The sequence below is a fragment of the Oncorhynchus clarkii genome, chromosome 4 (assembly GCF_045791955.1).
Source record: "Oncorhynchus clarkii lewisi isolate Uvic-CL-2024 chromosome 4, UVic_Ocla_1.0, whole genome shotgun sequence".
Taxonomy (NCBI): Eukaryota; Metazoa; Chordata; class Actinopteri; order Salmoniformes; family Salmonidae; genus Oncorhynchus; species Oncorhynchus clarkii.
The window spans coordinates 9335576-9360184 of NC_092150.1; the positions used below are offsets into that span (position 1 = coordinate 9335576).

General features: G+C 42.7%; 2 protein-coding genes across 3 annotated transcripts; both read right to left on the reverse strand.

Annotated features, from left to right (window-relative positions):
* Positions 1-6101: 6101 nt before the first annotated feature.
* On the reverse strand, positions 6102-11415 carry LOC139406377 (interferon stimulated exonuclease gene). 2 transcript variants are annotated; one of them, XM_071148912.1, is made up of 4 exons: positions 11376-11415; positions 10126-10823; positions 7954-8154; positions 6102-7784 (listed from the first exon to the last, which is right to left on the reverse strand). In XM_071148912.1, the coding sequence occupies exons 2-4, from the start codon at positions 10705-10707 to the stop codon at positions 7584-7586; spliced, it is 984 nt and encodes a 327-aa protein (XP_071005013.1). In that variant the 5' UTR covers positions 10708-10823; positions 11376-11415; the 3' UTR covers positions 6102-7583. The 2 variants fall into 2 exon arrangements, with proteins under 2 accessions (XP_071005013.1, XP_071005012.1); XM_071148911.1 differs by lacking the exon at positions 11376-11415 and adding an exon at positions 11000-11359.
* A 4832-nt stretch (positions 11416-16247) lies between these two features.
* LOC139406378 (protein disulfide-isomerase A3-like) lies at positions 16248-24172 on the reverse strand. The gene is made up of 13 exons (XM_071148913.1): positions 23825-24172; positions 22350-22428; positions 22045-22162; positions 21826-21933; positions 21566-21695; positions 19593-19709; positions 19182-19307; positions 18714-18896; positions 18121-18229; positions 17745-17873; positions 17574-17653; positions 17401-17458; positions 16248-16738 (listed from the first exon to the last, which is right to left on the reverse strand). Exons 1-13 carry the CDS (start codon positions 23956-23958, stop codon positions 16631-16633), a joined length of 1479 nt encoding a protein of 492 aa, XP_071005014.1. The 5' UTR covers positions 23959-24172; the 3' UTR covers positions 16248-16630.
* Positions 24173-24609: the final 437 nt, after the last annotated feature.

A 24609-nucleotide genomic window follows, 5' to 3' on the forward strand; every position in this document is an offset into this window, starting at 1 on the left:
ATGTGGGTGAAGGTAGGGGTTAGGGTGGACTATAGTGATGTAGGTGAAGGTAGGGGTTAGGGTGGACTATAGTGATGTGGGTGAAGGTAGGGGTTAGGGTGGACTATAGTGATGTGGGTGAAGGTAGGGGTTAGGGTGGACTATAGTGATGTGGGTGACGGTAGGGGTTAGGGTGGACTATAGTGATGTGGGTGAAGGTAGGGGATAGGGTGGACTATAGTGACGGGTGAAGGTAGGGGTTAGGGTGGACTATAGTGATGTGGGTGTAGGTAGGGGTTATGGTGGACTATAGTGGTGTGGGTGAAGGTAGGGGTTAGGGTGGACTATAGTGACGTGGGTGAAGGTAGGGGATAGGGTGGACTATAGTGACATGGGTGAAGGTAGGGGTTAGGGTGGACTATAGTGATGTGGGTGAAGGTAGGGGTTAGGGTGGACTATAGTGATGTGGGTGAAGGTAGGGGTTAGGGTAGACTATAGTGATGTGGGTGAAGGTAGGGGTTAGTGTGGACTATAGTGATGTGGGTGAAGGTAGGGGTTAGGGTGGACTATAGTGGCATGTGGGTGAAGGTAGGGGTTAGGGTGGACTATAGTGATGTGGGTGACGGTAGGGGTTAGGGTGGACTATAGTGATGTGGGTGAAGGTAGGGGATAGGGTGGACTATAGTGATGTGGGTGAAGGTAGGGGTTAGGGTAGACTATAGTGATGTGGGTGAAGGTAGGGGTTAGTGTGGACTATAGTGATGTGGGTGAAGGTAGGGGTTAGGGTGGACTATAGTGGCATGTGGGTGAAGGTAGGGGTTAGGGTGGACTATAGTGATGTGGGTGACGGTAGGGGTTAGGGTGGACTATAGTGATGTGGGTGAAGGTAGGGGATAGGGTGGACTATAGTGATGTGGATGAAGGTAGGGGGTGAGGTGAGATGAGATGTTGTAATTGAAAAAGGATGCACTTTTACGTAAGCGGTGGTTTGAGGAGAGTTGAAAAGAGGGGGAGGCATTTAGAAGGTGAGGGGTAGTTGATTGCACTCCAATGCTTCATGGAACAAGTGAAAATGAGCTACTGTAAATAGTCTCTCTGTGGCCTGCAACGTGAACAGAGCTCTGGAGAGAGGGAGGTTCAGACCCACCCTTTACATAAGCACCATATATGTGATCTGTCTATTTCGGATCAGATCCCATCGCTGCCACCAATTGCACAGCCAGGTAAAGTGTTCAGGATATCAATAGAACTGGATTATCATATAAAGGAGGGATCATCACCTAGATTCAGCCGCAGGCTTATTTTTTTCTTGTGCGGATAGCAGGGGGGTTGGAACATAATTTGAAAATATTTGTAGACTGCAAATTGACCACAAGAAGCCCAAACATATATGTTTGACTAAAACACAATAATTTCAAACCTTCCTTACATTTGTATACAAGCACCTGTATCTATTATGCGTGGGAATACTTGGGAACAAATGTATTAAATTAAATTCACTTGAAGCTGATTATCCGGTGTTCTACAGTCTATTATGTCCAACAATAAAAATTACACATTTATTTTTTGGGGGGCTCAGAAAACTTGGTGGGCCAAATAAAACCACTCGCGGGCCATATTCGGCCTGCAGCCTGCTAGTTGGGGAACCCTGATATAAAGAAACAGTATATTTTCAGTTCTCATTGATTATTTGAATTAAACAACTTCATAGTAGAGCATTAGAAATCAATCGTTCTCAACCAGTTTGAGTTGGCAATATTATATCATTGACAATGAAAGGGAACTTGCAGTGAGAGGTCTTGCTAAAGTCGCAAGCCTAGAAGGAAGTGTCTTCATGTATAGACAAAACCTGTTTTTCAAAGGTCAAAGGTACACTTCACAGCTACACATATAAACTCACAGGGTACAGTTCAGTACCTTGTAGGTATGGAAGATTTTTTCTAGAATATAAGGCACAATCAACACTGTGCTTTAGAATACAGCTGGGGCAATGTGCTGGTTAGGGCTTATTAGCATATTTGGGGGTGTGTTTAACCATATGTGTTTTTGTGCCAACCATCAGTGGAAGTGTTGGAACAGTTTAAATGTTTGATGTTTATGCCAATGCAAGTTGAGCAACTCCTTTGACCCTGTTCTGCAAATTTTGCAAGAAAATAAATCGGTAATGAGCTGCGCTGTAAAGAGGATATTGCACATTTTCCAGAACCTTAATTGAACTTATTGTCAGAAGTTGCTGTGAATTTGTCATTTTTTTAAAAAGTGGAAACTACTGTAGCAGCGTCAGCCTATCAGAAGATTGCAAGAGTGGCTTATTTTAGGCGTGGCTTTTTTAGTCTCCCATGAGAGGGAATGTTATCCCAGTTAATGTGTCATTTTGTATTCTGTTCATAAACATTATGCTTGTATACTGTCAGTTCTGTAGCATTATTAAATTGTTAGCAATGCCCCTAACTACCTTTCAAAGTGCAGTAATGATTGTAATGAATCCTGCGTTTGTAGCCAAGTGGGATGTGGGAATTTATCACATACAACTGGAAAACAATTCACTTGAACAGCCCTCCAACTGGTAATTACTAGTGGGAAATGCATCTATGATCACTGTAAAACCGTGGGTTTTTTTATACTTAAAATGTGACATTTCACATGGAAAAATCGTGTAAAAATGTGTTTTTTGGAACACTTCACGTGATCACGTTTCGTTAAAATATGACCCAACCTGGGATTTAAACTCACACCTTTTTGATTTGAGGTACACTGACCTTTTTGCTGTGCCACAAAGTCTGTAGTGTTCCCAATCATATTAATTACATATACTCTTTTAGTATTTAGCAAGAGTGCCATCTTTACTGCTATTTTAGTTATCAGTTATTCTGTCTATACTCTCATCATTGATTTAACTGAATTATTTCAGAAATGTTAGTGTTTTCTGTATAGCTGTCTAATGTTGTGTTAAATTATTCTGTTTTAATATTACTCCTTGATAAATATAAATTGTTTTCTAAAGCTAATATTCACTTTGAGGTGACACAGACATGGTGGTGTAGTAGGAAGATTGGAATGCAGTGACCCAAGAGGTTGTGAGTTCAAATCCCAGACAAGGACATGTTGTAATAATAACTACTCTATAAAATATACACACAGTGAAGTCATATATGTCAAAGTGGGTAAAATATGTAAATTAGGAAACGGTATGTTAGAAGGACTGTGTGTATGATAGAGGGGGCATCACCTGTGAAATCTCATGTGAAAATGTGAATTCGCATGTGTAAGGTTATGCGATCACATGTGGAGATCGACATGTGAAAATCAACATGTGAGTGTTCCTAAAACACATGATTTCACATGTGAAAAATCAACATGTGAGTGTTCCTAAAACACATGATTTCACATGTGAAATCATGTGGTTTTTCCATAGGGAATATAAAATTCTTATGTTCTACAGGATCAAAATGTTACACACATGCTCTATGGTGACACAATGCAAAGCCTGTAGAATAGTGCTGTGTTTATATAACGTAGAGTTTGTTACATAGTCCCCTATTTTAACCATGATAAGAACGAGGGTTAGAAAACGTGAAAGGGTGATTGAAGTGAAATGAACTGAGTGATTCAGCATTCCAGAGTTAAATACAAATCTAGGTATTAGTTGTGGTCTTTGGTTCTTAGCATGGGAAACATTGAGGAACAATGCAATTAGTGAGTGAGTCAGTGGGTGGGGAAATAAATGACTTAGGAAGTGAAGGAGAGAGCTACAGGTCGAAGCATGTGTGTTAAGTATAAAGCAGATGAAGGATATTTGGTAGTGAGCCCCTTCAACCCCAAAATGTCACTGATGCAATGGTGGAGCAGGAGTAATCTCTTAAACCAGGTCTGATCCGCTCAATGGGGGAGTCTGTGTGACGAAATCAACCCGAATGGCAGCACAATGCCTGGCTCCGTATTCCCATGCTCGGGACTGGTGTGTGTGTGTGTGTGTGTGTGCGCGCAAACCGGCAGCACCACAGATAGTGGCACCATATATAATCAAAGGTCTCAAAGTATTTTATACAGTAAAATGAGTAAACGATCGAAGAAAGACATCCAGCATCACGACTGGACATATTCTGAGAATATAATATATAATACACCTACTGTATACAATGCACCTATATAATACACCTACTGTATATAATGCACGTATATAATACACCTACTGTATATAATACACCTATATAATACACCTACTGTATATAATGCACGTATATAATACACCTACTGTATATAATACACCTATATAATACACCTACTGTATATAATGCACGTATATAATACACCTACTGTATATAATGCACGTATATAATACACCTACTGTATATAATGCACGTATATAATACACCTACTGTATACAATACACCTATATAATACACCTACTGTATATAATGCATGTATATAATACACCTACTGTATACAATACACCTATATAATACACCTACTGTATATAATGCACCTATATAATACACCTACTGTATATAATGCACCTATATAATACACCTACTGTATATAATACACCTATATAATGCAACGACTGCGTGAATCAGGCATTCATGGTCAAATTGCTGTAAAAAAAAAAAAAAAAAACACTACTAAATGACACCAATAAGAAGAATAGACTCGTTTGGGCCAAGAAACACAAGCAATGGACACTAGACTTTTGGAAATCTGTCCAAAATGAAGATAATTTGGGTCAGCATCAAAAGCACACCCGGCTAACACGCAGTGACACAAACAAATACTCTGGAGTTCTCACCCCAGAGACTTAAAATAAAAACCTAGAAAGACATGAAAAGCACCAAGCAAACACAATGCACCGTTGACTTAGAACTGATGAGTCCAAATTTGAGATTCTGGGTTCCAACAGCCATGTCTTTGTGAGACGCAGAGTAGGTGAACGGATAATCTCGGCATGTGTGGTTCCCACTGTGAAGCATGGAGGTGGTGTGATGGTACTTTGCGGTTGACACTATCAGTGATTTATTTAAAATTCAAGGCACTTAACCAGCATGGCTACCACAGCATTCGACAGAAATACACCATCCCATCTGGTTTGTGATTCGTTTTTCAACAGGACAACGAACCAAAACACACCTCCAGGCTGTGTAAGGGCAATTTGACCAAGGAGAGTGATGGAGTGCTGCATCAGATGACAATCACCCGACCACAACCCAATTGAGATGGTTTGGGATGAGTTGGACAGCAGAGTGAAGGAAAAGCAGCCAACAAGTGCTCAGCATATGTGGGAATTTCATGACTGTTAGAAAAGCATTCCTCATTAAGCTGTTTGAGAAAATGTGTGCCAAGCTGTCAAGGCAAAGGGTGGCTACTTGAAGAATCTCAAATATATATTTTGATTTGTTTAACACTTTCCTGGTTCCATGATTCCATATGTGTCATTTCATAGTTTTGACATCTCCACTATTATTCTACAATGTAGAAAATAGTACAAAATTCAAAAAAACCCTTGGTGTCAAAACTTTTGACAAGTACTGTAGGTCTGACGCATCATGCTGCAGCATAGAGCCAGAAGAGGCACTGCAGCACCTGCCCAAGACCGGTCTGCTCGTCCGTTTAACATCAGTGGACATTTGATTTCCCATAGTAACAGCATCTGCAGTCGTGCCCAGCGGCCTTTCACCTGAACAACTTATAGGGTCTCTAGAGGAAAGCTGATTATATGGAAGACAAGAGGACATACATTTGACGTGTCACCAAAGGTTTTGAAACAAAAAGACTGAAACCATTTATTTGTTAAGGCTTGCACTCCCACATAGTTTGAGGGTAAAAAAACCAAAACAAGTGGGAGTCAGGAAATCAGTATTAAAGACTGGGGGGAAAAAACTATTTCCATGATAGGAAACAAAAGGCTTTCTAGACTGGGGACAAAGTATGTGTTCTGATGTGGAACATTTAGAATTCTAATGTTCTGATGTGGAACATTTAGAATTCTAATGTTCTGACGTGGAACATTTAGAATTCTAAATTCAGAAGATGTGCTAGTCGATCAAGACTCCAAAAGAGAAAATGAATTTTTTTTTTTTTAAATTTTAAGTTGCAGTTTAAGTCCAGTTCAGACAGTGCACAATACATTTAGTAGATTATTTTAATATATTGATATTCAATTAGGGCACAGCAGGACCTTCCCGGAGTAGCAACAGAAAACACGAAGTTGGCAGTATTGTTCCCTAACTTTAATAAGATCAATATACAACATCAACTCTAAAAGTACAAGAGGTAACATTCTGCTTAACAACCTCTTCAAGAAAGTCATTTAGGACCACAGGAGGTTGATGGCACCTTAATTGGGGAGGACCGGCTTGTGGTAATGGCTGGAGCGGAATGGTATCAAAAATACGTCATACACATGGTTTCCATGTTTCTGATGCCATTCCATTGGCACCATTCCAGCCATTAATATGAGCCGTCCTCCCCTCAACAGCCTCCTTTGATTTGGATTGAGTGTACGTCCAGACAGAACCATGATTTCACCTTGCATAAAACCTAAGTCCAGAACATTGCATGTGCATTTACAGTTAAAGGCATTGTTTAACAGCAGCCATTTTACTGAAATTCAACGCCAACATTTCTTTCCACAAAATTAACACAATCGTGTCTGCAACATGATGATTCAAATCACAACTTCAAACTCCATGCAAATATTTTCACAACACGCTGTTTGATACTTCCAAACCACGTTTAAAGTAAAGTTACAACGTTTCACATCTGATTAGCACTAGTATCTGCAAGTTACGTCAACCTCAACACAGGCTGTATTCCCAATTATCATCAAGCCTACTTCTTAATTCCTCCCACTTCAAATCATTGATAGAGATGAACAATTCCTCATAAAGCTAATTTCCTAATATATGTACTTACCATAGACAACCTTGTGAGAGGATAAGATGCATAGCTTACATTTTACCAACATATTTCAGTTTCAAGTGCAAAAACCATCAATAACATACATTTTAGCAAAAGGTGTGCAACCTTGTCCGTTGCCCACATTCAAACTGGGAGGAGTTGTGCCTTTGTGGGCATAAAAGTTGACGCGCGCGCGTCCATTTTAATTCGCACGGCAAAATTCATTCAGCTGTGACTGGGGCTACGTAGGTAGAGCATTGTTAGACCACTCATTTTGAAAATTCAATGAAAACATACCCATTTTTGACGTTGAACCACTTGACTGTACCCCAGACCTTTGTTGCAATGACCCACTGGTCCTGTATGGTTTGGTACAGCATGGTGCTTGCAATGCCAGGGTTGTGGGTTCGATTCCCAGGGCCACTCATACACAAAAATGTAAGCACTTGACTAAGTCGCTTCGGATAAAAGTGTCTGCAAAAGGGCACACACACACACCTGTTGTCACCAGCGGCTGCCGGGCTGAACGCTGCAGGCTACACCAAATGGCTGAAGAGACAACCCCTCCCAGCTTGGATGATTGAGTTGATAACCATAGTCAGAAAAACACTTGTTACTGACTAAACCATACTGCCAGGCTCGGCAACTTTAATCATTTGACTTATTACCCTTGGCCTAGTACTATCCTCACCGACTGCCCTCCAGCCTTCTCACCGACTGTCCTCAGTCAAGTCCTCTGGCCAGTATTGGTCCTGCATGTAGTGGTTTGAGGTAGCGGGGTCTGGGAGAGTGCCTATGTCCCAGTCCCTCATTCTGTCTCGTATGTCCTGTTCCCACTCCCTCTCCACTAGTTTATACAGGTCCAAAGAAGCCAGAGCATCCTCCACTGAACTGTGGCCCTTTCTTCCAACCTGTTAGGGAAGAGAAAGATCATTGGTCATCAGAGTCAAAATGACACCCCCTGACCAACCCAAACACTGTCAAGGCTGTTATGATCTGTCGTTCTATTCAGATCTCTAACCTCAAGATGCTTTAAAAAAACGGTCACCAAAAAACACCTAGACGGCAGGGAGCACTCACCTGTATTTTCCTGTTTAGGAGGCCGTTTGTCAGGATCTTGAGTGAGACGCAGCGCTTTGTGGAGAAGCCAGACAGTTGTCTGAGCAGACGCGTACCACTGGTGTCCCTGATCATGTGACCTGGGTGTGTCAAGTCTAAGGCCTGGAAGTCGTTATACAGAGCGTGGCCAATCACTACTTTCCCCTCCAGTATTCGTAGTATCTGGACAAGGAAAGCAGACTGGTTAGTATTGGTGTCCATTACCATTGGGGCGGCACGTAGCCTGGTGGTTAGAGTGTAGAGGTGGCACGTGGCCTGGTGGTTAGAGTGTACAGGTGGTACGTAGCCTGGTGGTTAGAGTGTAGAGGTGGCACGTAGCCTGGTGGTTAGAGTGTAGAGGTGGCACGTAGCCTGGTGGTTAGAGTGTACAGGTGGTACGTAGCCTGGTGGTTAGAGTGTACAGGTGGCAGGGTAGCCTAGTGGTTAGAGTGTAGAGGTGGCACGTAGCCTGGTGGTTAGAGTGTACAGGTGGTACGTAGCCTGGTGGTTAGAGTGTACAGGTGGTACGTAGCCTGGTGGTTAGAGTGTAGAGGTGGCACGTAGCCTGGTGGTTAGAGTGTACAGGTGGTACGTAGCCTGGTGGTTAGAGTGTACAGGTGGTACGTAGCCTGGTGGTTAGAGTGTACAGGTGGCAGGGTAGCCTAGTGGTTAGAGTGTAGAGGTGGCACGTAGCCTGGTGGTTAGAGTGTACAGGTGGTACGTAGCCTGGTGGTTAGAGTGTACAGGTGGCAGGGTAGCCTAGTGGTTAGAGTGTAGAGGTGGCACGTAGCCTGGTGGTTAGAGTGTACAGGTGGCAGGGTAGCCTAGTGGTTAGAGTGTAGAGGTGGCAGGCTGCCTGGTGGTTAGAGTGTAGAGGTGGCAGGGTAGCCTAGTGGTTAGAGTGTACAGGTGGCACGTAGCCTGGTGGTTAGAGTGTACAGGTGGTACGTAGCCTGGTGGTTAGAGTGTACAGGTGGCAGGGTAGCCTAGTGGTTAGAGTGTATAGGTGGCAGGGTAGCCTAGTGGTTAGAGTGTAGAGGTGGCAGGCTACCTGGTGGTTAGAGTGTGGAGGTGGCAGGGTAGCCTGGTGGTTAGAGTGTAGAGGTGGCAGGCTGCCTGGTGGTTAGAGTGTAGAGGTGGCAGGCTGCCTGGTGGTTAGAGTGTAGAGGTGGCAGGGTAGCCTAGTGGTTAGAGTGTAGAGGTGGCAGGGTAGCCTAGTGGTTAGAGTGTAGAGGTGGCAGGCTGCCTGGTGGTTAGAGTGTAGAGGTGGCAGGGTAGCCTAGTGGTTAGAGTGTACAGGTGGCACGTAGCCTGGTGGTTAGAGTGTACAGGTGGCAGGGTAGCCTAGTGGTTAGAGTGTATAGGTGGCAGGGTAGCCTAGTGGTTAGAGTGTAGAGGTGGCAGGCTACCTGGTGGTTAGAGTGTGGAGGTGGCAGGGTAGCCTGGTGGTTAGAGTGTAGAGGTGGCAGGCTGCCTGGTGGTTAGAGTGTAGAGGTGGCAGGGTAGCCTAGTGGTTAGAGTGTAGAGGTGGCAGGGTAGCCTAGTGGTTAGAGTGTAGAGGTGGCAGGGTAGCCTAGTGGTTAGAGTGTAGAGGTGGCAGGGTAGCCTAGTGGTTAGAGTGTAGAGGTGGCAGGCTGCCTGGTGGTTAGAGTGTAGAGGTGGCAGGGTAGCCTAGTGGTTAGAGTGTAGAGGTGGCAGGGTAGCCTAGTGGTTAGAGTGTAGAGGTGGCAGGGTAGCCTAGTGGTTAGAGTGTAGAGGTGGGAGGCTGCCTGGTGGTTAGAGCGTTGGGACAGTAACTGGGTTGCTAGATCGAATCCCCGAGCTGACAAGGTAGAAATCTGTAATTCTGCCCCTGAACAAGGCAGTTAAACCCACTGTTCCTAGGCAGTCATTGTAAATAAGAATTTGTTCTTAACTTACTTGTCTATTTTAATAAAGGTTCAACTTTTAAAATAATTACCAATGAGAGTATGCACACAAAATTAACCAAATCATAAATGGCTGCCTTTGCACACATCCTTTCCTTAGAGACCAACAGTTGAAACCTATGTCCAGTTGGGCTTTCTAGCATACAGACTGCTCTTTTCCCACAAACTAAAGAACTCAAAATAAGAGTTTATGCCAAAGCCAGGTGGTTATGGTCTCATTGCTCACCTCGGTCCTAGCCTCTGGGAAGGGCAGAGCGTTCTGTAAATGGTGCCTCTGGATGCCACTCCAACGGGTCCTGTAGTCGGTCACAGGCTGGCACGGACGGATGTACTTATCGTACAGGACGTTGCCATGGTAATCCACCAAGCTACAGCGTGCCAATTCACTAGTGCGCCCACCTAGCCCAGTGCCAACCATCTCACAGTCTATAGCCACCACATTGGTTGGGCACATGTTGTGGCAGGAAGAACGGTGTCCACTAGCTGGTGGGCTGGCCTCAGAAAAGAACCCACTGTCCACCTCCCATCGTTCATTTAAAGCAGCCGCAACCAGCTTTTTGCCTACTGAAGTCTGCCGGTTGGCTACCCTGTTGTCCCCAGAAGCAGCTATCAGCGAACCCTGTACAATAGGGGTTACTCCACATTTAACCAAATTAGTCCATGAGTCTGTGGGTTTTAGGGTGCTACCAACTTCTAGACAGGTGTGTCTCTCAGGTAATTTGTCCAGCATTTCAATGTTTTCCTCTGTCACTTTCCTTTGTTGATGCTTCTTCCGTGTTCTGGCATTCTCAACAGTATGAAGGAGCATTGCGTTCCGGGATAAATATCTATAAATATCTATACTTGTAGATCAGTCCCCAATAATTGCGATGGGTTTTACTTCCAATTGAAGTCCCTGCTTCAAACATTGTTCTTGTAGTATATCTGAAAAAAAAAAAAAAAATGTTGCCAACTCATTAATTAATTATTTTATTTTTCATCGCTAAATAGATACGCAAGTAGAGAATCTGCAACTTTGACCTCACATCGTTACTTAAAGGGAAAATGCATTAATCCACTGATAAAACCCCAAAATGTTTGCACCTCATTGTGACGCTTACTGTATTTGGAAAGTTCTACATCTTGAAAACTTGACCGCTAATCGGCAAAAACATGTTGGGACTGTATCCGTGAACTAAATGAAACAAATATTAAAAGATCGTTTGAGTGGTATTTTCCTTTAAGAGTAGACAAACCAAATATAAATGTGTGTCTTACCATGACGCGAACACTAGCAACATTGTATCTGTCATCATTGGCTAAGCTAACGCGCGTGCTCTGACAACGTGTTACCAACGTGGCAAAATCACATGAACAATCAAAATGCCGTCAAACCACAACCATACGATACATGCTTAGCTAGCTTGATAGAGACATTGACTAACCAAAACGCTTTGCAAACAAATAATATCCTAAAACATTGGTAGCATACCATACCTCAACTGACATGTGCGCCCGTCCGGAACACTCTACAAATGTTAATAACTTGGCACTGATTGGCTTGTACGCTGGTAAATCCCGCCTTTGGGGTTCGCATTCAACTCTGATTGGATTATATAATATACCTTTCATGCATTTCTACCAATCAAGGAAGAATACCAACTCTTGAGCCGCTGTCAGTCATTTTACGGAAGAACATCCACGTCAACAAATTGTATTGAAAAACAGCAACAATGTTGCCCTCTACTGGATAGAAAGTAACAGTTAGTTACTTTATCAATAATCCTCCACCATTCAAATCTGATTCAAACCGATTGAAACACTGAGTACGGTTACATGCACACAATAATGCGAATATTGTGGATAGTCAAATTAATATAATAGTTCGGTTAAAAAGTTTACATGCGTTGCAATTACCTTAACCTTAAATAAATGTTAAATACAAATACAAATTTATAAAATAATATTTCCTTAATAATCCTGTTTAAAAATGGACACACCTGAAATCAGGCTACCTGATGGCACTCTGATAAATGCAGAACATCGCAAATCAACTTTCTACCACAGCTACAGTACCATCCTAGGCAGTAACATCCTAGGCAGTAACATCTCAGGCACCATCTAAGGCAGTACCATGTCAGGCTGTAACATTCCAGGCAGTATCATGTCAGGCTGTACCATCCGAGGCATTACCATTCCAGGCAGTATCATGTCAGGTTGTACCATGTCAGGCTGTACCATTCCAGGCAGTATCATGTCAGGCTGTACCATTCCAGGCTGTACCATTCCAGGCAGTATCATGTCAGGCTGTACCATCCTAGGCAGTACCATGTCAGGCTGTACCATCCCAGGCAGTACCACAAAAAGTGACGTTGGCTGACGTAGAGTATTTTATTAGAACAAAACATAATATATCCTAAGCCTGTGTTTGCCACAGACCTTATTTTCCGTGTTTATCCCAAAAAACCTACAAAAACGCAATTTGTTTCCATGTAAACTCCTATGAACCATGGCGGCGAAAGTGCCTATAAAAAGACGCCATTTCTCTGTATAGTAGTAGGCTCTATGTCCAGGGCATCAAATTAACACCAGCCAAATGCGGGTATATTTAAGTTTTTGGCGGGTAAGAATGTCTAATTTACCAGCCACGTTGGCGGGTGGTCAATTTGCAGGGCTCTACATTGCGAGCATCACATTTGCGAATAAAAATAGTCAACAGTCAAGAATGAGCCCATGTGCGAGTTGCGATTTGTTGTAGAAAAATTCTACAGTAGCTGTTTTCAAAGTATTTCTGCTGTGTTGCTTCATTGCTGCTAATTGCACAAATAAATACGAATCCTATATCCCACCTCAGGCAGCAACACCTCGCATTGTTCTGTGGCAACACTGCCTGGCAGGAGAGTTTTGTGCTCTGAGTGAAGTGCTGATAGATTCATTTTTGGAGGCGCTGTACACAGACACAAAAGTTGTTCTTATTTACTCTAAAGTGTACAATGTGAGACTTTGTCCGCGTGTTTCTTGGCTCTTTACATTGTTTTGTTCACAAGCTCGATTGTTTTTCAACGTTAGTTTGAGTCTGCTGCTTCAACTGACAGCGAAGAGATGCCCTAGCAGTCAGATCCCAAATCTCACAGACACTCGTGACACGACTCAAGCGGCCACGGTAACCTCCAGCCCTTAAAGGGGCAGCTGAACATTTTGTCTCATCTAATATTTTGGTTAAAAGACACTGGTCATAAAACACTGGTAATTTCTTGTTTTAGAAACATTAAAGAATGGGCATCTGTTTTTGGGGGGAATGTAATCTGAGTGGCCTGCCACAGTGGCTGGTAAAACAAAAAGTACATTTTTGCCCCTGGCCTGTGTTTGAATGAACCAGTGATGATTCGCTCACCCCCTACTGACCAGGTCAGTTAAGAACAAATTCTTATTTACAATGACGGCCTACCCTGGCCAAACCAAAACCACACTGGGCCAATTGTGCGTTGCCCTATGGGACTCCCAATCACGGACGGTTGTGATACAGCCTGGAATTGAACCAGGGTCTGTAGTGACATCTCTAGTACTGAGATGCAGTGCCCAAGACCGCTGCACCACTGTCTGGAGGGTAAGATACAACATATAGGTCTCTCCGTGGATGGGAGATGGATATTTAAGCTTATCAACGTTCTTGTTATTTTACTGACTTGTTGAATGATGGATGAATTGATCCTTCCATCCCTCCATCTCTCCCCAGCCTTCCTCTCTTCTGAGGACCCAGTGAGGGTGGAGCTCATTCTGATAACTGTTGAGGGACTGGCTAGGCAGAACACTTCTACAGCCAGTGAGGTGAGAGGTCACACATGGTTTAAATGGTAAATATTTGTCACCATAGCGATTCATCTCATAAGAAAAAGGGAATATGTTCCATCATCTATGTTCATTTACACTAATGCAAGTTGTCCACCGATATTCATGTCATTTCTCGCCCCTTTGGGTTGAATAAAAGTTTATTTCCCATCAGACACACACGTGTTCTTTGTTATTCTGAAGGTAATTGGTATATAATGTGCTTTTCCCCACATCTCTGTACATTGCTTGTGCATATTCAGTGGCCTGATTGCATCTAGACTAAATTCCGAGCGCAATGCCTGTCCTGGTAGATAACAACCTATTGCGAACACAATGTGACTTTCGCGTATCCAGACCTAATGCAGCTTGGAGTGATCGGATGACAGAAGCTGCATTTACGTGCCCGGGTATAACCGAGGCCATAGATGCCACATATCCATTACTTTGAGTGTTTTATATACTATAACTAAGTGTTTCTTTCTGTGTTGCAGGGGCAGTCAAGAAATTCAATGGCAAAGCCACAGAACATGGCATGTTGTACGCAGAGCTGTGGGAGACCACCTCAAGCGTGCCCCTGGTAAAGCTGGGAGTGATGGTTACCACGCAACCACACCTTCAGCAGGCTTGAACAGTGGGGTTGATCTGTTTGTTTCAGTTTTCAGTATTTATTTTATTGAACCTTTATTTAACACACACACACACACACACACACACACACACACACACACACACACACACACACACACACACACACACACACACACACACACACACGTCTCAAGGCTTATAAATCCTTCAGTAACCTGTCTCCTCCCCTTCATCTACACTGATTGAAGTGGATTTAACAAGTGACATCAATAAGGGATCATAGCTTTCACCAGGTCAGTCTATCATGGAAACAGGTGTCTATAATGTCTTGTACACTAAGTGTATATCATGCACAATTTTGACAAGGTGGAAGATATCTACTGAATTTATACTGTTTTTCACATATGTGTTAATTGGTTTATCAATATGTTGATGCCATTGATTAAGGGTAAAAATATAAATTTATTTTACTCCATTGTTCGTAAACAGTATAATTGTTGGTTTGCATAAATTATTAAATGTTACATGAAATGTAAATATAAAATAGCAAAACCGAATGAAAACCCCTTTGTTAATAACTATTGCCATTAATTCACTTAACGAGGCATGGAATAATAAATGCATTTTGGATGTTTGAAATATCAGTAGGTGATTTGAGTCAGGCTTCTTCAGTAGTGAAATAAAAAAAAATAGCTCTTGAATGTTGTAAAAAAAAAAATGGTGTGTGTAAATACTGGAGTGATGTATGATGGTTAATAAAAATTGTTCATAGACCAATTTTTGATACTGTGTCCATGAGTATGCAAGTATGTTTGGGCTCCCAAGTGGCGCATCGGTCTAAGGCACTGCATCTCAGTGCTAGGGGAGTCACTACAGACCCTGGTTCCATTCCAGTCTGTATCACAGCGGTCTAAGGCACTGCATCTCAGTGCTTAAGGTGTCACTACTGACCCTGGTTCAATTCCAGGTTGTATCGATTCCAGTCCCATAGAGCGGCGCACGTCGTCCAGGTTAGGGTTTGGCTGGTGTAGGCCGTCATGGTAAATCATATTTTTTTCTTAAATGACTTGCCTAGTTGAAAGGTTCAATAAAATGTTGAAATTACATTTAAGTCATTTCACCTTTTAATCAGAACCAAATGTAGATCATCTTTTTCCTAGGTGGAAAACTCAGGGTCAGGTAATCATGGCTGGCTCAATTCCATTTTGACTTCCAGAAAATCAGTTGTCAAATTTAGGAAGGGTGTTTTGTCTTGCCAGTATCGCTGCCTCGCCCCACCAGTCACTTCAATAGGAATTGTCAGTGGTCAAAGCGGACTTTCACACCTCTGCTCTGGGATCAATGAAATTACACAGCAACATCTACAAAGTGTGAACTATTCACTTTCGTTAAGCAAGGCAGTGTTTCACTAGATGAAAATAAACCGTGACACTTTACTTTAGTACAAAGACACGAGCACATTGGTGTCTGGAAGTAGCCTCTTACAATCAAGTCCAGTTTCCTGGAAACAAGCCTATACCAGGTCCAAAACAACCTTTCAGTAGCTCTGTTGAGCATTTCAGTCCAGGAGTTAGCCTAGGCTGCGTCCAGGAAACAGGCCCGTTAGAAGTGCAACACTACATTTATTGAATGGGTCCCGTGTGATTTCATTTACCTTTTAATTAGGCAAATCAGTTAGATTCTTATTTACAATGACAGCCTACCCCGGCCAAACCCTAACCTGGAAGACACTGGGACAATTGTGTGCCGCCCGCCCTGTGACTCCCGCCCTATGTGACACAGCCTGGAATCGAAACCAGGGTCTTTAGTGAGTCCTCTAACAGAGACGCAGTGCCTTAGACCGCTGCACCAATTAGGAAGAATATCGTTTAGAAATACCAGCTTTATTTTCTTGAGATCACAACCCCCCCCCCCCCCCAAGGAATTCAGAAACGAGCTGCATCTCATAAATTCAAACAAAACGTATTGGTTTTGGGCCTTTTTATTTCACAATCCTTTCAAAAACAAAGACGTGGTACAAAATAAAAGTAATTCCCCATAACTCCCCTCTTCCAGAAATAATAAACTAATAGATGACTGGAAATTGTTATTGTACCAAAGTGCATCAGAGGTACAGACAGACCAGGGGAAATAAACTCAATTTCATTTGAGGCAACAAAAAATAAAATATTCAGGCAGGCCCTGGACACCACCTCCACTTTCCACAGTGTTCGCAGAGCGGCAGGACCCTCATCTCAACTGGGCTCAGAGCATTCTGTAGTTCACTAAAGATTGGAATATTATTTAGTTGTCAGTGTTTTCCCCTTCTTGGAATGTGGGCTCCAGTTGAGCTTCTATAGCTCGATCTTCTTCTTCTTGGACGTCTCCTCTTCCTGAGCCACCAGGGGGTTGGTGGCCTCCTCCTTCAGGTAGGAGATGAAGTCACTGACCTCGCGACCTCCCTGAAAGAAAGAAAAACATCGACAAGCCAGGTTAGCTGCAGCATCAATGTGACACATTAAGTCCTACATGTGAGTGAGAGTATCCTTGGAATCTTCTATGAGCCAGAAATTATAACACATGCATTTATAAAGATATATATATTTTTTTACAACTAAACCAAGCTAGACCAAAGCAGTTGTTTCAAATGGGAACAAATGAGTTGTAGTGGGCAGAACAAGTAGCAGCTAGCGAGAACCTATGGGTATTGTAGTCTACATTTGCATATTTCCATTAGGGAACGCCTACTCTGAATACCTCAATTTGCCTTTTCACTCCTAAACAATAACATTTTTTACATATTTTTTTTAAACAAAGAGTGAAGTCGACAAAAAAAAAATAATTAAAAAAATAAACTTAGTCCACTCTGTTCATAGCAGATTCTAGTTTTGGGAACAGAAAAACAGTATTGAGATCAAAGGTTGTTTCACCGATGAGAAAATGACCAGAATGTCAACCAAAATCCGTCTCCTTCCATCTTCTCCCACTGGTAACCAATGAGCTTCCTCTCATCACCATATTTGGTAGTGAGTGGAAACGCCAAGCAGATGCTAGACATTTATACATCCGGTGAAATATCTGTGTCATTGTTCTATCTGGGGTTGTGTGTATACTCGGGACAAACCTCGTATTTCTTCGGGCTCATTTTCTGTCCAGCTGGAGAGAAGAAGATGGTGGGGAATCTGAAACATGGAATTTAAAAGCATGATGATTAAGGAGCAACAGCTATGACATGTACACCGCCTGCATGTCAAACACTTGCTAAATAGTTATGACTGTTGGAAATGTATCACTCACCCTCTGACTTCGTATTGAGATGGCACGTCATTGGCTGTGGCATCCATCTTTGCGATGACAATGTTGGGATCACTGGACAGCTGCGAGGTAGAAAGGGGGGGGGGGGGGGTTAGTATCACATGCCAATGAAGAATGGCCATAATCACATCATTTCAAATCAGTAGCACTTACCTTCTCTCCCAGCTCTTTCCACTTGGGTTCCAGGCTCTTGCAGTGACCACACCAGGGGGCGTAGAACTCAATCAGCACGTCCTTGTCCTCCTCGTTCACAATGGCGTCAAAGTTCTCAGCTACCACAGTCTGGAGGACGACAAAGGATGGAAAGGGTTGGCCTTGGTGAGAATGGTTTACACAGACAAATCTTGAAAAGCCATGCCTCTTCGTGGAGTAAAACAGGGACATCTGTCAGACAGTGCAACACAAACAGATCCTCCCCCAAACACACTGCTCCAATTGGAAACCATCGACGTTGCTGCTTCGATTTCACATTTTGTCCGATTTGAGCGCGCCCAACCGCTTGCAATGTCAGTCTCAAGCGCCGACTCACCTTGACTGGGCCGTCGTTGTCCTCAGGGATTGGCTCAGACTTGAGGTAACGCTTCAGCTTGCCGTCAAAGTAGTCCTGCAGAAAACGCTCCAGGGCCTTGCCGTCACGTCTGTGTAAAAACCCAAGGCATTGTACTGAACCAGTAGAGAAATAGAAACTTCCTGTGTCTGGGCTTTATCTGTAGGAGGGCACAATGACCCATTAGAGCTGCTATATTCAGTGGAAAGTGTACATTTAACTTGCTGGTAGTAAGACAATACGTGTATAAATCTTTGTCTGCGTCTAAACTGCGGTCCTGGCTGATATCCTTTGTTGCAGAGAGTTTCAAATGTCAAACTTGGCGACAAAGCCCCAAAAGCTTTTTAACATTTTTTTCAAGGGATGCTTGAAAATCTTCCGTTCTATGGCAGATTACACTGAGTGAGAGAGCACACTCAAACAGTAAGTGAATTCCCTAGTTAAAAAACAGGTAGCACTTGTATGATCAATAAACTCTAAACCAGTAAATTTTCCACCAATGTCCATCACCCTATCCTAAGGGATACCATGTCCGAAGAGCCATTTGGAGTTGTGTGGTGATAAGTGACACTTACGAGAACTCCTCGGTCATGACGTATTTGTCTCCCTTGGCGGTGCGGATACCGACCACGGGAAGCTCCCCGGAGCTGGCGTCCAGGCCCATCTCAGCGATGTCTTGGCTAAAGCTGTTCTTGCTGGCCACGGCAAAGTTCAGCTTGTTCCCCTGGTCCAGGAAACCCTTAGCCACCTTCATTACCCTATAGACAGTGAGAGAGGAAGTTGGGTTCATGCATATAACAACGCCTTGGAACATTTGTCATGGATCCCAAATAGGCCACTGAAATGCAAATCTGTTGCAAATCTCCATTGAACATGCTTTAATATTCATGTCCAGGAAACCAGCCTTCAGAGTACACAACATGAGGTACAAGTTGAGTCTTAAGGACTCACAGCTGGAGAGATTACACGTTAACAAAACTTAGCACACGAGACAACAGGAAGGTTCCCTCCTGGGAATAAGTGTTATTTATTAGGGACCCTACCGGTTCCTCCAGTAGTTGGAGCCTTTGGGGTTCTTCTCGTAGTCCACATCGTAGTAGGCCACCAGCAGGTCCTTGCCCTTCATTTGGTCCTTGTTGTCGTCAGTCATGTGGGGGCACATTCCAAAGCTGACGGAGAAGAAAACATGCAGTGTAAGAGGTACAACTTGTTTCATAAAATGTCAGCATGCAAGACGCAGTAGACTAGAGGTACAACTTGTCAAGAAAAACACAATCCCCTCATTCTAGACCGTGGGATTGAACAAAAACATTTTTTAAAGGCTGCTCTTGACAGAGAAACTGGTCAACGCGTCTCCCAAAAACTCATTCAATAAGAATCCCTTGAAAATTGCCTAAAAAAGGTTCACCAGTGCCAGCAACACAAAAGGGAGAAAATATTGTGGTAAAACTCACATGTTGTCCTGGATGAACGGCTTGATCTTGGCGTTGGTAAACGTGTCCTCGCTGAACTTCACACTGCTCTCTTCAAATTTGTTGTTGAGGCGTGATGGACGGAACAGAATGATTCCCCTGCAATAAAGCAGAACACGAGATGATAGTGGCAACAGATTACACATCAAAACAAGAAAACACAAACACAGTGAGCATTATTAAAACAGGGACGCAAACACAGTGAGCATTATTAAAACAGGGACGCAAACACAGTGAGCATTATTAAAACAGGGACGCAAACACAGTGAGCATTATTAAAACAGGGACGCAAACACAGTGAGCATTATTAAAACAGGGAAGCAAACACAGTGAGCATTATTAAAACAGGGACGCAAACACAGTGAGGGTCCAAAAAGGTGACACTTCATTTTTGCACTGAAACATGGGAGAGCAAAAAAAATTGCAGGAAAATGCAGGTTTTAACTAATTAAACAAAGAATATGATCTACAACAGCCTGTGTGTAAAATAAAGTGGTTTGTGTGAACCTAACTAGCAGCTAAAAAAATAATCCAATGTTATTTGTTGACTAGAATTTACTGCAAATGACACTCAAGTCTTAAGAAAAAAAAAACACAATACACTAATATTGCAGTTGGCCATGACAGCCTTTATAATAGAACACTTGTGATCACACACACACACAATCTAAATATCGCAGTAGATTTTTTTCACATCTTAAAGTAGAAATAGAATTGCTCTATTATAGTGGCCACTATAGTAGACATCTATCAAATGCACAAGGCTACATGTGTGCAAAAATAAAGTTCACAGAGTAAAAAAATGAAATAACCACCCCTTCACTCACACAAAAGTAATATCTGTGTGCTACACTGCACATTACTGCATTGTTCACTGTCTGCCTGTGGACATCTGTTCTACAATGTGCCAGCAGAGCATGATACCCTATGTTGGCATAATCTATTTCAGGCAGAGAGCACACCTGGCATACCTCTTTATCCACTGTATTGAAAGAGGGAAAGTGTTTGGTGTTCCTTTCAACTCTACAGTGGCATCCAGTTTAAGACAGGCTCCGGCTCCAGCTACACTTGATCCTTGAATCCACTTGTTTAACAAACTCCTAATTTTCACTTAATTCTCTCATTCTGAAAATAAGCAACTAACGCGTTATAACTTGAGGAATGGCAAGAATACTACAGCGAATTGGTTAGGTTACTAACGTTAGCTAGCTAGCGGTCTGACTTTATTAGCCAGCTAATTTTCAAACAATAGCTGATCAAATAATTGAGTCTAAGTTAGCTAATCTTGCTCAACATTTCTCTGGCTAGTTTACAGAGGAGAAGTCGATCCAGCTAACAAGATACTTAACAATGCTAATACTTGTTCCACCACACTTTCTCCCTCATCTCAAACTTTCCAAAGTTTGAGATGTACGCTTCAGTACGCTTCATCACCTTCATTCACCCCCGTCTCCGTGGTCAGGCTTCTCACCTACCTCTTCGTTATCGTTCAGGGGACACGCTGCTGTAAATTAACTGGCATACTGCCTTTGCACCCTACTGCTGTATTTCCAGGGCGCTCACTGATGCTGTAAGTAGCACATTGGTTGTGTCTCCTCTCTTCAGTCGCGTGCTGCATTCTGTTATGTGAACGATTGGCTGAGCCTTGGATACAGCCAGTATTGCTCCAAATGCACATCACTCGTTCGCTTACAGCCAGTAGTGATAAACCCCCCCCCCTGTAAACGTCTCATTGGATTAACGATTCACGTACGTCACCCATTTTGGATTCAAAACAGCGAATTTCACCAAAAGGTGACTAGTTTGTGTCCCTGATTAAAGTGACAGTTCACTTAAAATACAAGTTAACATGATTTCCCACTTACCTTACGCCTACAGTGGAGAAAACATGTTTGTATTTTGAGTGAACCATCCCTTTACAGGGATGAACAAGCCAATGATCAGAGAACACTCACTCTCCCTCTACGCCATGTTTCTGGAGAAGCTCCTCTGAGTTGGTGTGTGCAAAGCGGAAGGACTCTCGGAGGGCACTGGCAGACTTCAGGAACTCTGCTTTGGCTGGGCTTCCACCGTCAGCAAAGAAACCTGGACAAGACAGACACAGGAAACACAGCATACAGTCAAATATCAGACGACAAAGGCAAAAAGTAGACATTTTACTCAGTCATTTGGTTTTGTTTATTCATGCAGAACTCAACGTTAAGGCAAAACCTACCCACAACACTTGCGTCACGGTCTCCGACATACTTTGTGAAATCTGCCTCGGTCTTGAGCTCCACAGAAGCTGGGCCGGCCTGCTTTTTAAGATGGCTGACAATTCCATCTGACAAGAGAAACGATTGAAATACAGGGTCAAAAACATGTAATTAGGTGGATACCAGGCAGTGACTCAGCCCATCAGGACAAGACGATATTGAATGTTAAGGCTAAATACCTGCATTTCTGGGTCCATCGTAGGCACCAGCATCCTCTCCATCTCTGAAGATCTTCAGTGTTGGGTAACCGCTGACTCCGTATTTCTGGCAGACGTTGTTGTGGACCGTGCAGTCGACCTAAAGCAAGATGTCAGGTGGCCATCACTTAAGTGTGACCTAGAGCACAAACTGTGCAACTAGCTCAGTTTATAGAAACCTTATGGACATGGCTGTCTTTACATAAGTGTGGGGTAGGTATTACACACACACAACCTTTTAAGACCAAAAGGTCAAAAATGTAAGGTGCATTAAGTGGCTGAAGTACCTTGGCCAATCCGACGATGCCTTTCAGACGTGTGGCTGCCACCTCATACTCCGGAGCTAGTTTTTTACAATGGCCACACCTGCAGGACAAACAAGTGAGGTAAACTGATAATCTGTAAAACAATAAAATCTTGGCCCTTATGTTGCCTTCCCAGGCAGTGAACCGTTCAGGCCTTAGTGGTAGCTAAAAGCAGGGGGAATTTGATACCACCGTGACAGATCAAATTGACGTGTAAATGGACGTTGAAATAAATGCAGCAGCAATGGTTTGAGAGAAAAAAGGAAATCCACATATTGCTTGGAAAATACAAACCTGTATGAAGTTATCAAATCTGATCAACCATCTTGAAAAGATTGCTAGATAGATTGCTCTGATTATCTGAGGAAGCCCTGCTCAAGTTTGACAGCATTGTTGAACTATGTAAAAGTTTTGGGGACCAATCGGGAGTAGCCACCCAAGCTTCACTGGCCAATCATAAGGTTACAACTAACCTAATATTGTCACTGAGGTATAGAACCTAGCAGGGTCATGTAAAATTAACAGATTTGACAGGTTAGGAAAATTCATGCAGCGGGTTAGGATAATTAGGTTAAGGTTAGGACACACTTTAAATAAAATGCACAAAAAAAAATTGACAAACCCTGGATCCTTCTAGCAATGACCACGTAGCAGGCGTAAAAAAAATAAACCCCTGAGAAGAAGCCACATTCAGTTTAGTTGCATCCTTGAAATCCGGATGCATCGGAATTTTGGCAACTCTGCTAAGGGTGGATCGTCACTCCGCATAATTATGTCTAAGCCCCGCCCATTTCTATAATTTATCTTTTTTAAATCTGATTATAAACCTAACCCTACATGTTTTGTTTTCATCCATTTTTAAGATGGTCAATGTTTTACTTTGTGGCTGCGTTAACTAGTGACAACCCAAAAGAGAGGGTTACAACAGTGGCAGGCCAAACCCCCGACGTCGTTATTGTTAACTTCATTGTAAGGTAATTTCCAATAGTAATAGCTAATAATTTAGCCTTAAGGTTAGAGGTAGACAAGATAACTTAGTAAACTAATGATCAAAACAAACTACGAATTAGGCCATTTATTATTAAAACATGAAACGTTCTGGATAGCCAGGCTCAACTAGTTAGCCAACAAACCAGACACCTTAACTAGTTAGCGAACACATTAAATAACGCGTAGCAAAGTGCATTTAACAAATGGGAGCAGAAAGGAGAGTCACACGGCTAGGCTGTGGCAAATTAGATAACAAGTTATGAAGTGCATGGCTATGGGCTAACCATTATCAGCTAGGTAACAGTACCTAGCTAGCTAGATGCAGTTGGGGGACACACATTTTGCTAACGTTAACACACGTTTATATCAATTCTAAAAAGGCCTTTTGGACAAGCCAATGTTATTCCTCTTGCGTGAGTAACTGAACAGTATAAGATATACAGAAACGCACAGCTAGTATATCTTACCATGGCGCAAAGAATTCCACGAGAATCATCCCGTGGTCTCCAATTTTACTGTCAAAATCGTCATCCGTGAATTCAATCACATCACTCGCCAGGGCAACCCGGGCGAGAACAACAAAGAAAAACAATTTCAACATTGTAAAACGCGCCAACGTCTTCTAAATCCTGCAATAATAAAAAATTTAAAAAAGAGGCGCAATTTGAAATGTAAAGCTTGTTTTTAAATGGGGGGGAAAACCTAATGTACAAGGCTTTCTCGCTAGGCCCAATGTTGGTGGCACTGTTCGAAAGAGAGAAAGCGTTAGTGGTGAGGATGTGTATTACCGGGGCTTCTCAAAGGAACCCAAGTGTGGCATCTTACCATTGGAGTTTAAACAGCGTCATACTGTCTTAATCAGCCAATAAGAGTCCGGCACACGTTATTTCCTTGTTCACGACCAATCTCCATTCATCTCCTTGGCTAAATCGTGAATAATTGTATTTTAAGAAAATCATACTGATATTGATCCCTTAGCTCAATTAATTAAAATACAGTAAAACAAACGTTATTTGTTTGAAAAATAACATAGAATCACAGATATTAAAATAGTCTTTATTTTTATGTTCATTGCCTATTCATATCTGTTCATAACAGTCTATGACTTGGATGACTGGAGTCTCTGACAATTTTATATGATTTCCTGGATTGCAGGAAGCTTGGCCCCAGTGATGTACTGGGCCATATGCACTACCCTCTGTAGCGCCTATCGGTCAGATGCCGAGCAGTTGCCATACCATGCAACCGGTTG